This window comes from Anopheles funestus, chromosome 3RL (assembly GCF_943734845.2).
Source record: "Anopheles funestus chromosome 3RL, idAnoFuneDA-416_04, whole genome shotgun sequence".
Classification (NCBI taxonomy): Eukaryota; Metazoa; Arthropoda; class Insecta; order Diptera; family Culicidae; genus Anopheles; species Anopheles funestus.
This window is the reverse complement of record NC_064599.1, coordinates 60,841,295-60,856,505: the sequence shown is the minus strand read 5'-3', so window position 1 is coordinate 60,856,505 and position 15,211 is coordinate 60,841,295. Positions and strand designations below refer to the sequence as shown.

Here is a 15,211-nt window from a genome sequence, read left to right as displayed (position 1 = left end):
AAAGCACGAAAGGATTATTTGAAATCATCATACGAGCTGATGATTTGAAATCATCATGAAGCATCAAATGAGCTTTGAAATCCATTCCTATTTTTAATTTATATACGGTACACGATACGTACGTGATACGTTATCACCGCAACACAGATTGTATGAGGAAAAAAAATTTTCTCACTCTCTGATAGTTTTCACAAGAGAGCGAAAGTGGAGAAACCCCCCTAGCGTATTTATTTTTTTGGGCATTTGTATTTTTTTTTTTTTTTGCTATAATCCGGCATAGATCCACGCGCGACGAACTCCCGTGGGCGGCTGAAGCGGGCGTGGCTCGCAGCGCTTTATATACCGCGGTGTGAGAGTGTATGCGTCTGGCCCTCTTTGCCTAAGCGGGACACAGTCATTGGGATAGCTCATGGAACCTAAAGTGGGCCAACTTTTGCCAAGTGAACAAAGGATCCTGGAAGTGATCCTCAGAAACCAGTATTTGCATGACTGGGTTCCAATGATGTTACTGGGTAGGACGTATCTCTGTCTATTTTTATGATCGTGAGTAATGAAATTGATGTGGGAATGAAATAAATTGTTCCGTCCATATCTTTTTTAAAATGCCGTTAAATTATACATTTGAATAGAGTAAAAACTTGTATTCAAAACACTGTACCTGTTGCGTCCAGCAACAAAGATTGCGTCCAGCAATCACAAATTTCTTTCCCTATATTTTATCGCGACACGCAGTTTTCTTTAACTAAACTCTATTATATTAAACACGTGTATTTTGTGTGTTTGTAGCATTTGTAGAATTGGATTGTGTGTGTGAATTGTGTGTGGTGTTAAAAAAACCTCTGCCTTCTTGCTGAGCCGCTAGGGAAAGAGCCCTGGCGCCAGCTTCGGTGGGCTTTTATTCAGCGGCACTCATCCCGCTCAGCCGAATATCCTCGCTGAGCCGAAGCTCACTCAACCGAAATCGCTTTATGAGCGCCATCTAGCGGGAACGCGACGTGGCAGCGAAAGTTCAATCGAACCGTTTTACAGAACAGTACCACTACATCGTTTACTTACTTATCTCGCTTATTAGCGCTCACGGTCGAATATTAAAAGTATATTGTTGCATTCTTTCGGCTCTTAACATTGATTGTTTTAATTAAAAACACTATTCGTTTGTCATTTTTCTCAATTATATCAACAAATCAATGTCAATGCATTGACAATAGAATTGGACTGTGAAAGGCTTATTTTAGGATGAGTTTGTTAGTACATATAATGTAAATTATATTTTTATTCTATAACCAAACAAAACAAACAACAGGTTGCAACTAAACTTAAATACCCTTCAGCTTATATTACAAATCGAGCCACAGCTTAACTAGACTTAAACTACATACAAATAAAAAAACCTCATTATCAACAACATAAGCATTTTCACATCTAAGGGACACCTTGTTTAGATTAGCTCCATATTGTTTCGAACAAGTTTGTTTTAATTTATATGTAACAATTTTAACCGAATAATAAGTCCTTATTACAGGCCTAAATACTAAATAACAATACATTACTTTTTTCGTTCTTTAGGAACTTTGCTTTTAAAATGCCGTCGAGCTACGGAGAGTAAAGAAGCGAGTTGATCCATCCATCTAAATTACCATCCACTATCCGTGATGCCGTTTTAGAATACAAGTCTGTGAAAATCGTAGAAGAAGAATAAAAAAAAATTGTTTCGTTTTTATGAATTCAATTACTTAACGTTACATGCCTATACTTACAATATCTGTAGCTTCCTAAGAAAACCCCTCACAAATATTTTCCAATTTTGCAACCTCTGTTGAACATTATGCCATGCTCTGTACTACTTCATCTTATGTTTAAATATTTAGTGGTGAACTGTGAAAATCAATAATTGAAAGTTTAGTATACATATTTATTTAAAAGATTTTGCTAAAGTTAAACAGTATAAAAACAAAAGGCACGAACCTGAATAACCACTTGGTGACATGATTTACGTGCTCGAGTGTTGATCGTTCTAAACGCGGTGTACGTGAAGTTAGTTGGTTTTTTTTTTAGTTATGATGACTTTCAATAGCTTAACCGTACTTAGCGGTTCAATATCTCAACTGCTGCAGAAATCCTTTAAGTCGCCATTCGTCATGACTCCATCTCATCTTATCTTTCAGGGAAGAGACCTTCGTGTGGGAATGATCTACCAATGCCTGGTGAGTACAATCTACGCCACATTACTGTGCTCATCCTGCTGATCATAGAGTCTGTCATTGCACTGTCTCATTCGATAGTGATAGATATTTCTTAGCATCTTTCTTGCGAACGCTAGTAGAACACTTTCGTCGGCTTCTAACATCGGCTTTTAACCGAACATCGATCTTAGGGTTTCCATCACTTCTTTGAGGTTATCCGATTTGCGAAGACGACACTGAACGGCCTTCAATGCCTATCCCTTTAATGCTTGCTGAAGGCGTATGGTATTCTCTCCATCGGAAAAACCACAAAGTCGCGTAGTTTCGTTAAAACTCGCTTCAAACATCGACCACTCGTCTGGATTGCCAGAAAAATACGGCAACCCGTTTAGAATACAAGTCTGTGAAAATCGTAGAAGAAGAATAAAAAAAAAATTGTTTTTATGAATTCAATTACATAACATTACATGCCTTACAATATCTGCAGCTTGCTCAGACAACCCCTCACAAATATTTTCCAATTTGGTAACTTCTGTTGAACATTATGCCATGCTCTGTACTACTTCATCGTATGTTTAAATATTTAGTGGTGAACTGTGAAAATCAATAATTGAAAGTTTAGTATACATATTTATTTAAAAGATTTTGCTAAAGTTAAACAGTATAAAAACAAAAGGCACGAACCTGGATAACCACTTGGTGACATGATTTACGTGCTCGTGTGTTGATCGTTCTAAACGCGGTGTACGTGAAGTTAGTTGGTTTTTTTTTAGTTATGATGACTTTCAATAGCTTAACCGTACTTAGCGGTTCAATATCTCAACTGCTGCAGAAATCCTTTAAGTCGCTATACGTCATGACTCCATCTTATCTTATCTTTCAGGGAAGAGACCTTCGTGTGGGAATGATCTACCAATGCCTGGTGAGTACAATCTACGCCACGTTGCTGAGCTCATCCTGCTGATCATAGAGTTTGTCATTGCACTGTCTCATTCGATAGTGATAGACATTTCATAGCATCTTTCTTGCGAACGCTAGTAGAACACTTTCGTCGGCTTCTATGGATGAATGTGCATATGTGGCCGAAAGGCATGTTGTCTACAGAAGTACTACTTCAGGTTGATGATATAATATCCGGTCCGATTGCATGTAGTTATGCCCGACTCCATAGCTTCTATCTACCATGTGGACATTGTTGGGCTTTTAGAGTTGATCTCTGTCTTCGCCTCTACTGATTGATTGAGTTAATTTGAAACCGCAATCTGCATGTCTGACGAGTTTTGACATGAAATTATAACCATTTTTATTGAAGCATGCGTAACTTGTCTCTTTTGCTTGCCGTTTAATGAGCCGATTGTCTTCACTCATGTTGGAGTACTGTTTCTCTATATGTATCGCGTAACTGAACAGTCTCTTCTTTTCCGGTGGAACGTTGTACACACTTCTCTCCAATACCAGTCCAAATTGGAGGAGACAGCACAAGCATAGGACTGCATAAGATTTCCATTCCAGTGCTGTTTCAAGACATTAGTGAGCAATGCAATATTTGTTGAAGGAGTTGAGCAGAGTGACCTGCGTTCGATGTCAACCTTTCACGCCTTCACTTCGACCTCTTGTTGGGGTGATTTATAAGTCGATGGAAGAGCAAAGTATTGGGGATTCGTTTTACTTTTAATATCCATATTGATTCTCCTTACCATGGCATGATCGCTTCGTTTGGTGTACAAAAATGAATGATTGCTCTAATAAAATATAACTTATAAGTAATATAATATAAGTAATAATTCATATGTTGGGACCCTGATAACCCTGACATGTTTTTGGTTTACCATACAATGTTTTTTGTTGTTATTGCGGTAGTTCTAACTATGAACTACTTACTACTTGCTCTGTGGCAAGTGCATTATGGTCATCCCTACGGCGACGGATGTCCAACTAACATTATCGTAATAAAGGAGTGTATTTTCATATTGATTCATCAATTATCAATCCATATCCACAGCTACCTTTTTAATCATCTTAAAAATGGTTGTAAATGTTTAAAATGTATTACCCTAAGCTCAAGTACTATGTACCGCCACCATCTAAATCACCGGGGCCTCCCAGTTTTGAAATAAATTCAATAATATGATGAAAAATGAATTTACCGTACATAAATAACTCTTTATAATCTAAATATAAAAGCCTTTGTGTAACCCTTTCTATTTCCGCTATCATAGTTTCGTCATATTGATGCTTATGTGATTCAAAATAATCAAGGAACCTATTCACTATATCTTCTACCCATTTTTGCAATTCATTTATATCATCATTCGTTGGATCTTTACTAAAATCGAATGAATTGAAAAAAAGTGCTATTAATTCGAATTGCGTCCTATCAATCCAACCACCAATTTTATCAAATCTGTTAGCATCTTTTAAAACATTTTCTCTACTGCCAGCATATTTTTCTATTATTTCTAATGCTTTACGATGTATAGGTTTCAAATTTTCTTTTCGTTCTTCGTTTGTTCTGTTTACTTTCTTGTTATTAATTTTCTTTACATTTTCGGGTGAGAACGGATCTACTATACATCTTACCCTATGGGCACGATGAATAAATCCACCTGGGACTACATTTGAGTTATCAAAGCAGTTACTAGCTCCGTTTGCGACCATCTGTTCAAGTGTGTGATTGTAGGTTCTTCCTACCGCTTGCAATAATGCTGCAAACCCCACTGGGTAAAATGTAAAACGTAGAAACAGATGTAAATTTGGACTTCTAGCCGTGGGACAATTTTCAGGAGGCATGTAATTTACATATTCCATAGCTACTTCTGATAAATATGTGTCTTCAAAAGCTCTTTCTGATGCATCGTTACTTTCAGATCGTTTATTGGTTTTCTTTTTTTTATTTAATTTATCACCAGTCCGCTTTGGCGCTCTGCCTCCGATGGCATTATATTTCATTATTGGATACCGGTGCCAACCTTGTCTTATCAGGTGTTGAACTTTCGGATCATTCTCAATCGCGTTTGCAATTTTTTCTCTAAAAGTGCGTGCTTCTATGTTTATCAACTCCGGTATAGCATCAACTAACGCAGCGTACAAACAATTATTGTCGGGAACATCAAGCTGATTTTCAGAGAATATAAAATGATTGTTCCTCAGCTGCAGGGTAACATTCCTTACATTTTCACCCTCGGTCGCACCCGAGTGAAACGTTTCTTCAATACCGTTTTCCCCTTGTACTGTAATGACTATACCTTTTACATCTATTCCCAATCTTTTCAAAAGCATATACACCGGCGATGTACATGCCGCCACACAGGTCAGATCCATTGGTACATTCTCCCTTATAATAGCAGCAAACAATGTTGGACTTTTGGTCTTGGACATAATTTGCTTCAGTTTTTCATGATAGTCTTGCTTCAAACGGTCTTTTCTTAATTTACGCGTTAATCTGCCATCATTGTAGTTATGTAATAACCGTTTATTGGTCTGTGTCACACCAAAAAGCGCATCGTCAAACAATGGTTTTATCAAAGGTTGTAAAATAATAGTGTCAAGATGGTTGCTCAATTGCATTTTCCATTCCTTAATGACATCGGCTCTAAACTGTTCAAAACTTCTAACATTTGGTTGAACATTTTGTGTTAATGATGCTCTTTGGACCATGGTTTTTGATTTTTCTTGTATTTTAGTATCTAAAGAATCAAGAAATGTTTCTACCGTTGATGATAATTTTTCGATCTCCTCTGCACAATTATTCCATACCCATTTGGTACTAACATTCGTTAAATTTTCCTTCGTTTTAGTTTCTTTGATTGAATTTTTTATATCACTCGTAACTTCCTTGGATAAAATGCAAGTTATTTGCTTAACTGCAGATGTATAAACTTTCCAATCAATGCTCGCAAAGTCAGGAATTTCATGTACGAGTATCTGTGCCTGCTGCTCCCCTAACTCATTATATATTATTCTAAGATTTTGAAAAACTATATGATTATCGAACTTACTCATAATTTGTTGTAACAGCTCTGTAATGATTGAATTGAACAACCCTTGTGTATCAACATTGTTCGAATGATGTGGTTTTACCTCGAGAGTGGTCTTCTTTTCTACTGTTGTTTTCGTTTCTTCAGTTTTAATTCGTCTGATTATATTTTGAATTAAAATTACGTCGAACAGTGTATGAGTTAAAGATTTTTCTACGAGTCGCACCAAATATTGAAGCGATTCTATTTGTACATTTATGTATTTCATTAAACTAGATTTATTTAACTGTGCTAGAATCTTGCTAGTTGTATTTTTAAACACGTAATTATATCTTTTCATGAGATTTCCCAAAAATCCATTGATGTTTGAAACATATCGGGATAGCATACCACTTAATTTAACATAGGCTTTTATACCACTAGTATAAGCTGTTACTAACATGCTTTTATACTTTTGTTCCATATAATTCTGCCAACTGAAATATCCTGTCGTGAAACTACTTAAGGCATATAATATGTCGTTGATCCCTTCAGAAATTAATGCCGAACCAACGAAAGATAATGCACCTGCTGTTAGGCCCACAACAGTTTGCGCTATTCCAATACCCAACACTATCCACTTGCTCAGTGTTGAATTAGTACTGTTCTTATCCACCACTTCTATATGATTTGCCAATCCATTTAAAGTCAATAGCTTTTCCTCTTCAATAGTTCCAAAATTTTTTTCTATTGTGTTTCCCGCTTCCCGAATAGATTTTAAATTGATGCTGGGAACTTTCAACCCAATTATTGACGGTTTTATTTGTCCCAGCACACTCTCAACATGACTTTTAGTTTCTGTTTTGAAGAATAAATCTAACTGCATACATAATTGTTCGATCGTTTTCCTCATATCATACTGCAACAATTCTTTTGCTTGATTTAGTGGTGCAAAGCCTTTACTTTTATTTATGCGTTCGGATAAGTTCACATCTGTAATTTTAGCATCTCCCATCCTATCCAATGAAGTCAAAAATAAATCTTCAAAAAGTCGTTTTGAATCCTCTGTGGATATATGTAATAACTTTTTTAACCAATTATTTACTTCTGTGTAACATTTCAATGAATTGAAAACCTCATTTAATATTTCCAGGAATTTGTCTTCTTTTACTTTCGACCACTTCGGTGGTCGGATTATGTCATGAGTTATTAAATCCTGGAAAAACTGTGGATAGCAGTTGCATTTCAAAGGCATGTGCAATATTTGATCATCTTTTTCTAGTTGTTCTTCTATATGATTAAGTGCTAGTCTGTAGGCAAAGCAGGACGAAAGTAAATCTCTTATAGTGTCTTCGTACAAAGGATACGACGGAAGCAATTCTTCTTCTGAACCACTAAAACTTTCATTCAACACAAAGCATTCACCTTTTCGCTCCAAAACCTCTCGGTTAATCAGTTCTTCCATGATAAGCTCTGCTTCAACCTGTGCTATATTTGCTCGAAGAACAATGTTCTCCGTTGAAATAGAGTCAAACAACGAAAACTTACATGATGCAATCATGTTTCTATCAACATTTGCCATTTCATTGCATCTGATTATATCCTTTTTAACCATCATTTCAAACTTTTCCTTTCCGATAAGGCTTACAAAATATTCTTTTTCAAATATTACATACGGAACAATGGTGTTGGTTTCAGAGTCGTTATTTTCCGTACTTCGAAGAGATAATTCTTCGCGATATAAAACAATCTGTCCTGGGGTCGGTTCTATGGATTCTGTAACCAACGTTTTATCGACGATCTTTCCATCTAATGCATCCTTCAACGAAGGATCTAGTGCTTCCAGCTTCGCCTTATCTACTATAGCATACTTCTTGATCGAGTTAAGCACCTTTTGGTCGATCAACAATTGCCAAAACTCTTCTCTGCTAGGGAGTGGGATTTTTTCTTTGCATGCCTTTATAAATTCTTCCTCAACGATGAGTCCAGCATTTTCAGAGAGAAATTTCTTCAAAACTTCAATTGATACTCCATAGTCGTTATGAATCATACGTAATTGTTGTTCGGAAATGGTTTTCCGAACCTTTGGACGCGATATAACACCCTTTTCGATAAGTTGCATGAAAATATGTTCTGCTACATTTTCTTTTATTTCGTCTGTAACAAATGTGTTGTGTGATACAGCATGACCAAATATGTCCTCTATTGACCGTATGAACGTTTGATATAGCTGATAAATGATGTTTTTCTGCGTTTGGTAGTCATTATGCCACACATTGTTTCCTTTTAATCCATTCACGTCGTTTGCTGCTCTCAAAGCACACATTTGACGGTATTCAAAAATATTCAACGCAATATGCAAATCCTTTTTCAAAGTTTTCAATTTTCTTTTATCCTCTTCGCTTTGTAAGTTTTCCTTCCACTCGATTTTTATCATCATAGTATAAGCGCGGTAATAGTGCGCAGCTTCACTAAACTGAGGCTCATTTTTAATCACTTCATCATATAAACTCATTGATGTTTCGTACGCCAATTTTATTTCTGTTTCCTGTTTTTCCTGTTGTTCCGAAACACAAGTTTTAAATAAAAAATTCGCTAATTCAATCATTCTCATTGGGTTTCCTTCCATCCATACTGCCCAAGTTTGGCTGTTTAAAAATGTAGTTTTAGATGTATTATCAAAGCATGTTCCAGTATTGAGTTTGGAGAGTTTTGTTACGAAATTCTTTAACATTAATAAAATATTTCTTTCATTACATTCGTGCATATTATTTTCCATCATTGCATTATATTCGTCCAACCAGAAAGACCATTTGTCTAGGCAATTTTGCAGCAACAATGTCTTAACTTTAGCAGGAACACTAGCATCATCAAGGCTTTTCCTATGCTTTTCATAAACCTGTTTAAACTCCTTGAAGCAAACTTCTTCAATTTTGATAATGTTATTATAGTATCTTTTAATGTTTGATATACGCTGTAGTTCTTCTCTATCGCGTGTTGTTCTCAAACCTGTTATGGTGGATCTACAGTCCTGTTCCCCACTTGAAACCATTATTATTAACTGTCCGGATCCTTTGTCTCCGCTTCTTGCTGCCCTTCCAAAGGCTTGCTCTTCAATTCGAATGTTCTCGGGAAGGTACGTTAATATAACGTGCAATCCACCACTTTGCTTAAGCGCATCCGTAATTCGTATGTCCGTACCACGTCCTGCTAAGTTGGTAGCAATGATGATCTGTCCCTGTTGCAATTGCTTACAACCCTCTACAATATCAAACTCTTGATAGTCTCTTGTGTAGGTGTGAAGTTGGTTTGGAAACATTCCCTTCAAAGTGTCTTTTATACTTTCGGCATCGTTGATCGTGTCACAGATGATGAGAACTGATCTTTTCTCTTCGTTGATGAGTTTGCAAACTTCGGTTGTAATATTGTTTCGCCACGTCCTATATTCGCCACTAATAATCGGTTCATACTCTTCAAATTGTTTCGGTTTAGCCGTTGGTATAGTTACGAAGGCAACATTGTGTATATCTTTGAGTAAATTCCTTTCTCTCTCTGAACCCAGAGTACCAGTTAAACCGTACAATAGTTTGTACATCTTGAAATAGGTAACATTGGAAACAAAAACTGCCTTTAAACTTTGCATTGACAATTTACAGCCATGCTTGAGTTGTAAAAACTGATGCAATGCTTCACCCCATTGAGAACTTCCCTGGTCTGCTCCGGTGTCGTTGTCAAGAATAATTATGCTAGCGTTGCGATCTGCTTTTGATCCGGACTTTTTATTATCTACCACGTAAGATTGTCCAGGTGCCATTAATAATGCATTGATAGCACTTCTTATCCAAGACGACAAATGTCTTTCTACAAACTTTTTCAAAAAGTTTGGAACTTTGATATGCTTCTCGCGGTTAACAAATTTCTTGAGGAGAAAGCTAACTCTATGTTTGTATTGACTGACTTCAGGTGTAAGTATTTCCTCCAGTTTTGTAGAATCAATATTGTCAGTAAGTATTTCTCCTCTCTCATTTATGATCCCAGCCACCACCAAGCAATTCCAAATAATATTCAACACTCTAGAGCTAAGGTTAGTATCCAGTTGCTTTAAATCTTCCTGGTTGATTGAGTTATATAAATTACTCAATATTTCCTTTTCAATCATTTTTGTTTTACTATCTTGGGGAAGTTCTGCAAGGCTATTTACCATTTGCCAAATGTAAATGTATACCGACTCAAGCTTATCCATGCCCGGTATATCATGGGATAAATATAACATATTGTTCCCTTTATCGAGCAGCATACTATCGACTTCATCAACGATGACATTTGTGAAATCACGATCACCCAATACGTTCTTCCCATAGAATCTGTCCAGCAAGTAGTCTCGTTGAAAGTTTGCCAGATCACCGTACACCACTTGATGCATAGAGTACGCCTCTTTGCGTTCCTCAATATCATCGCTACAGTTGTGTGATACGTTGATGCCGAACATTCCATAAATATCTGCGTTCACCTCCGAATCTCGCCTAGCGAGTACTGGTGAGCTTGTCACAACGTCTACCTTTTCCCTTAAGAGAGCCTTCATCAATGAGAGGGCTACCACAATTAACGATTTTCCTTCGCCAGTTGATACTTGAGCCAATGTGCTTCGATCGTTCGCCAATAACATTAACACGCTTAGTCTCTGGGTGTCGCGAAGTCGAAATCCTCTCTTAATCTCTATTGCTCTATCAATGACAGCGAGCATTTCCTCGTATGTGTCTAAATGGCGCTCCACGGTGTTATAGTTCGATTTACCGCGAAATTCTTCAACCCATGTTTTTATCTCAGGCTCTGTAAATAATGCCACTGGACTTTCATTGTGTGAGATCTTTTTATCTGAAATCTTTGGTATGGATGTTTGCATCTTCGGCAGATGCTTGGATATTTCATCAGATGAAATTTTATCATTCACAATTATTTCTGCTAGTTGGTCTATTTTGAGTTCCTCCAGAATCGGTTTATATTTTTCTTCCATTTTAGCTGTCCACTCTTGCAAGCTGCACAGTTTTAAGGTACCAATATCTTCATCCGACAGTTTCCATTTTTGCTTATGTAAATTTAATAGAACACCCAGCACCAAAGCTTCATTTACATCGTTTTCTTTGTCTTTAATTACGTCCAGTAAATCAGTAGCCTTACTTTCTCCAAACATGTTCTCTACAGATCTCATGTAGTAAGTAGCATCCTCTAATTTTTCATCTTTGCTCCATTCTAGAAGTTGCCTCAATTTAACCATCCAGTTGTATTCCTTAAGAAAGTAACACCATTCCGTAAGAGGTATTCCATCGAAAAGCATTGATTCGATTGGAACATTGCTCAACAGACGCAATATCTCATCGACGCACTCTACAGAACAGACACTACCTTGAAGCTCAGTGGCAAATATTAGCAATACTTCCTTGCTTTTTATGTTCCCCAAATAATTTCGCCACTGTTGTGTTTCTTTCAATTTCTTCTGGAAATATGTTTCTAGCTGCAGCAGAACAACTTCATCCATCCAATTGCGTTGACTATAAGCTGCCACAATCCACGTGAATGTGTACGCCTCTTGATCATTATGTACAAAATTGTCCAGCACAGCGTTTATGAAAAAACACATCTCGTTGAAAGATATGTGTATCCCTTCGTGAGTGAAACGTCGTAGCATGTGTTGCAAAATTCTTTTTTGTTTTGAATATTCATATCCCACTTTTTCCAACATTGCTTGTAATTCATGTCGTTTTTCTTCTGGAAAGAAATTTGCTATCATTTTTGAAGCTAATTTTTCATCAAAATGGTCTTGCTCAGCTTCGTTGTGATGACATTCTGGAAGAACACTTTTTTCCAAATAATTTGTGATGTCTGCAATGCTTTTCAGCATGTCGAAATCGCCAAGAATTTTGGCATATATTTTATCTTTTTGTAATCGTTCTTTACCCAGTTGTAGGTATTCTTCATTTACTGTGAGCTGCACAAACTCATCACCCCTTGAAAGGATGTAATTTTTTGTGTCAGATAAAGAATTATGATCCTCGCAAAGAATTAATTCATCATCTTCATCCCTGTCATAGACTCTCAGATTGATATCGTACACATATGCTAACAATTCTCTGCAACTTTCAGACATCACGCCTTTACTTCGTATGTATGATGTGAATTTTTTCTTCTCGTCCTCATCCACAATTAGATCTTGTGACTCATATTGTAATGCTCTGCGTTTCACTTCATTCCATCGATCGTAAAGAGCCTTCAGTGTGCTATCTTTTTCAATCATTTCCTTCACTTCATCTACCAGTGGTCTATCATCCAATCCATCCCAAAATCGGTGGATGTGTTTGTGCTGTGGCTTCTTAAGTTCGTTTTGCAAATTTTCTAAACGTTCTTCAAGCAAATCGGTATATTCTGTTTCCAGTACAAATGTCTTAACTGCTCGATTCAGGTCTAAATTATCAATCATCATTTCTTGCGTTACAAACGATGCTAGGTTGTCCCTCAACTCTTGAGTATTTTCAAATAGGTACTGTTTCATCGTACCTAGTATGTTATGTTCGATCATGTTATTTTTTTCTTTAGTTTGCGTAAGATATTTGGATTCATTTTTTATTTTAATAGTATCTATTTGTTTCATTTCGTGTTCCATTTGCGGAGCAGTTGTCAGAGCATGTAGAGAAGCTAGTTTATATTTACCAACAAACATTTGTTCTACGGCATGTAGTTTAGCATTGGTTTCTTCCGATTGCTCGTCGATCAAATGCCCTTTATCAGTATTAAAACGATCCATTAATTGTTTAAGACGTTTACAATCAAGAATGGTCGTGTTCAAATGAATCCAGTCATCTAAATTCGAATATTGACAATTCATAGCAAACGTTTCATCAATGTTATGTTTACCTTTGGAACTAACCGAAATCTTAACTTTTCCATCATTATGTTCTGAACCTGGTTGGAATGGTACATGTCGTTTGAGTGAAAATGTTGCTAAGTCTACTTCTTCACTGTTTTGTTGACTTGATTGAAGATTTTCTGCCAATGTTTCAGAATTCTGCTGCTGGGTAGTAGTATTCTGAATTTCTTCAACTTCTTCACAACATTGAGCCACAGGACTTTGAACATTGTTCTCTTCTTCTACAAACAATCTTCCTAAAAAGTACTCCTTAACTTCATCTACCTGTTGTTGTTGTGCTGCGAGTTGCTCTTCAAAAGCTCGCCTCTGTTCAGCTTGTTCCATTTGTTTTTGCCTTTCCATTTCAGCAGCTTGTTGTTGCTCATATTCTCGCTTCTTTTGTTCTGCTTGAATTTCCGCTTCTACGGTGTTCATAAATGTAGAATAAGTTTTTAAAATTCGCTGCCTTGAACTTGCTTTGTTTCCTACAGCTTTGGATTGATGCTCGCGTCCTCTGTCTGATCTACTATTATTTCTTTCTTCTAGTGTTGCCATATTTTTGTTTTCAATCTTTGATTCTGCTATGCCAGCAAAAGGATAATCAGTGTCCTTCTTGTATGGACAGCGTACTCTATCATCTGCACTGGAGGTATAGTATTTTATCTTGAGAATGCTATTTTCATCTCTTCCGTAATATTTAGGCCATGTACCTGGACCAAACGTCCTTCCAAAGGCATAATCCATGTATGCCATATCCCATCCTCTTTTGCCATTGCGACCATTTACACCCCCTTTGCCATTGATTCCATCAGCTCCACTTTTGGTAACAATTTTAGCTCTAACATTCTGATTACCCTCCAAACACACTATTTTGACTTCGCCAGGTTTACCACCTTCTCCGCCCAAACTATACTCTCCTCCGGACTTGCCAGAGGTCCCTGCCGTTCCTTCGTACAATAAAAAAGATTGTTCATAGTTTATCCCTACGCCGCTTTGAAAGGAATATGTGATACCATGTCCATCTTCAGTTCTAGATTTCAGGAATATATTATTCCGCGAACGGTTTCCTTCCGCTAAGGCAGATTTTATATCATAAGAGCTGTCAAAAGGGTCAATGTAGTAAACAAACGAATTATGAAGCCATCCTATTTGAATGGTGTGAGATTTACTTAGTAAGTTTATACTAGTTTTCCCTAAACAGTTATTAAAATCGAGGACACTTGGAAGCGGAAACAAAGAATCAAACTCCGATCTGCTAATGCCCTTTCCATCTTCACCCGCCTTCCCATTGCCGCCATCTTGACCATTGCTACCATTTCCTCCATTGGCGGAAATTGTTAAATTCTCTGAGCCTTTGATACTTTTGGTAAGTATCATAACGTTGCCTCCACTTCCTCCTGCTATTCCATCTTTTCCATTCAAACCAGTCCCGTCTTCGCCAGTCCCAGCATTTCGTTCGTATTTATGACAACTATCTTTTCCAGACACGTTCCAGTGAACCGGTTGGGAAACCATTATTTCTTTTGCATAAACTACAATATTCCGTCCGCGCCATACTTCCTTCTCAAGATTACCATCAATCGTAAAGATCGTACCGGCAATGAAACGAACCTCTTCGATATTAGGATTATTTGAAATTTCGTTCTCTACCTTGGATAATACGGAATTCAGAACTATCTGTCTACCAAAAACCTCGACAACCTGCCGATCATCGATGTTCTTTAGAGAAAAAATAACTTCTTCTTGCTTCATTATAGAATTTAATCAAATATGCTATACTGCAATACAAAATGTTATACGGATATACAAACTGAATAGTTTGAAAAACGATTCAAACTTAATTCGAGTATAAAAAAGGAAGGCAAACAAATAACTGTATATATGTTTTCAAATACAATACTTTACCTAATGTTTAAATTACATATAATTACAATTATAGCTAGCACATGCATGTAGCAAACATTTTTGTTATTTTAATTTGCAGTAATAATTAAGCACAAAAATAAAATATGCATAAATGAAATTAAACTATAAACGCACATACCTCGTAATAAATATCGATTATCTTGTTGTTATTTTTTGTTAGTTATGTTGTTGTTAATGTTGTTAGTATTTTTGAAACGAAAGCGCAATTACGTTTTGTATTAAAATCAGTATATTGTCCTATAATT

The 15,211-nt window shown here is 36.6% G+C and overlaps 2 protein-coding genes across 50 annotated transcripts in view; one reads left to right on the top strand and one right to left on the bottom strand.

Annotated features, from left to right (window-relative positions):
- LOC125770109 (N-acetylgalactosaminyltransferase 6-like) overlaps window positions 1-15,211 on the top strand; it is a 156,784-nt gene that overhangs the window by 83,848 nt on the left and 57,725 nt on the right. For 9 of the 32 annotated variants that reach the window (XM_049439374.1, XM_049439375.1, XM_049439379.1 and 6 more), the window contains 2 exons: window positions 2,166-2,204; window positions 3,067-3,105. The exons of 10 other annotated variants lie outside the window; for them this stretch is intronic. In XM_049439374.1, coding sequence (XP_049295331.1) covers window positions 2,166-2,204; window positions 3,067-3,105 — 78 coding nt within the window. The remainder of the gene's footprint in view (window positions 1-2,165; window positions 2,205-3,066; window positions 3,106-15,211) is intronic. 13 more of the 32 variants (XM_049439377.1, XM_049439399.1, XM_049439385.1 and 10 more) reach the window with 2 other exon arrangements.
- The window catches only part of LOC125770108 (uncharacterized), an 84,129-nt gene that overhangs the window by 27,740 nt on the left and 41,178 nt on the right, over window positions 1-15,211 (bottom strand). For 4 of the 18 annotated variants that reach the window (XM_049439359.1, XM_049439354.1, XM_049439363.1 and 1 more), the window contains one exon: window positions 2,175-2,584. The exons of 4 other annotated variants lie outside the window; for them this stretch is intronic. Coding sequence is in view for 6 of the 14 variants with exons in the window: in XM_049439349.1 (XP_049295306.1) it covers window positions 4,251-7,622 (3,372 nt within the window). In the remaining 8 variants the exon portion in view is untranslated. Of the gene's footprint in view, window positions 1-280; window positions 659-1,037; window positions 1,674-1,757; window positions 1,876-2,174; window positions 2,585-2,659; window positions 2,778-3,956; window positions 7,623-8,222; window positions 10,218-10,649; window positions 11,543-15,211 lie in introns of those variants that run through there. 10 more of the 18 variants (XM_049439369.1, XM_049439367.1, XM_049439349.1 and 7 more) reach the window with 8 other exon arrangements.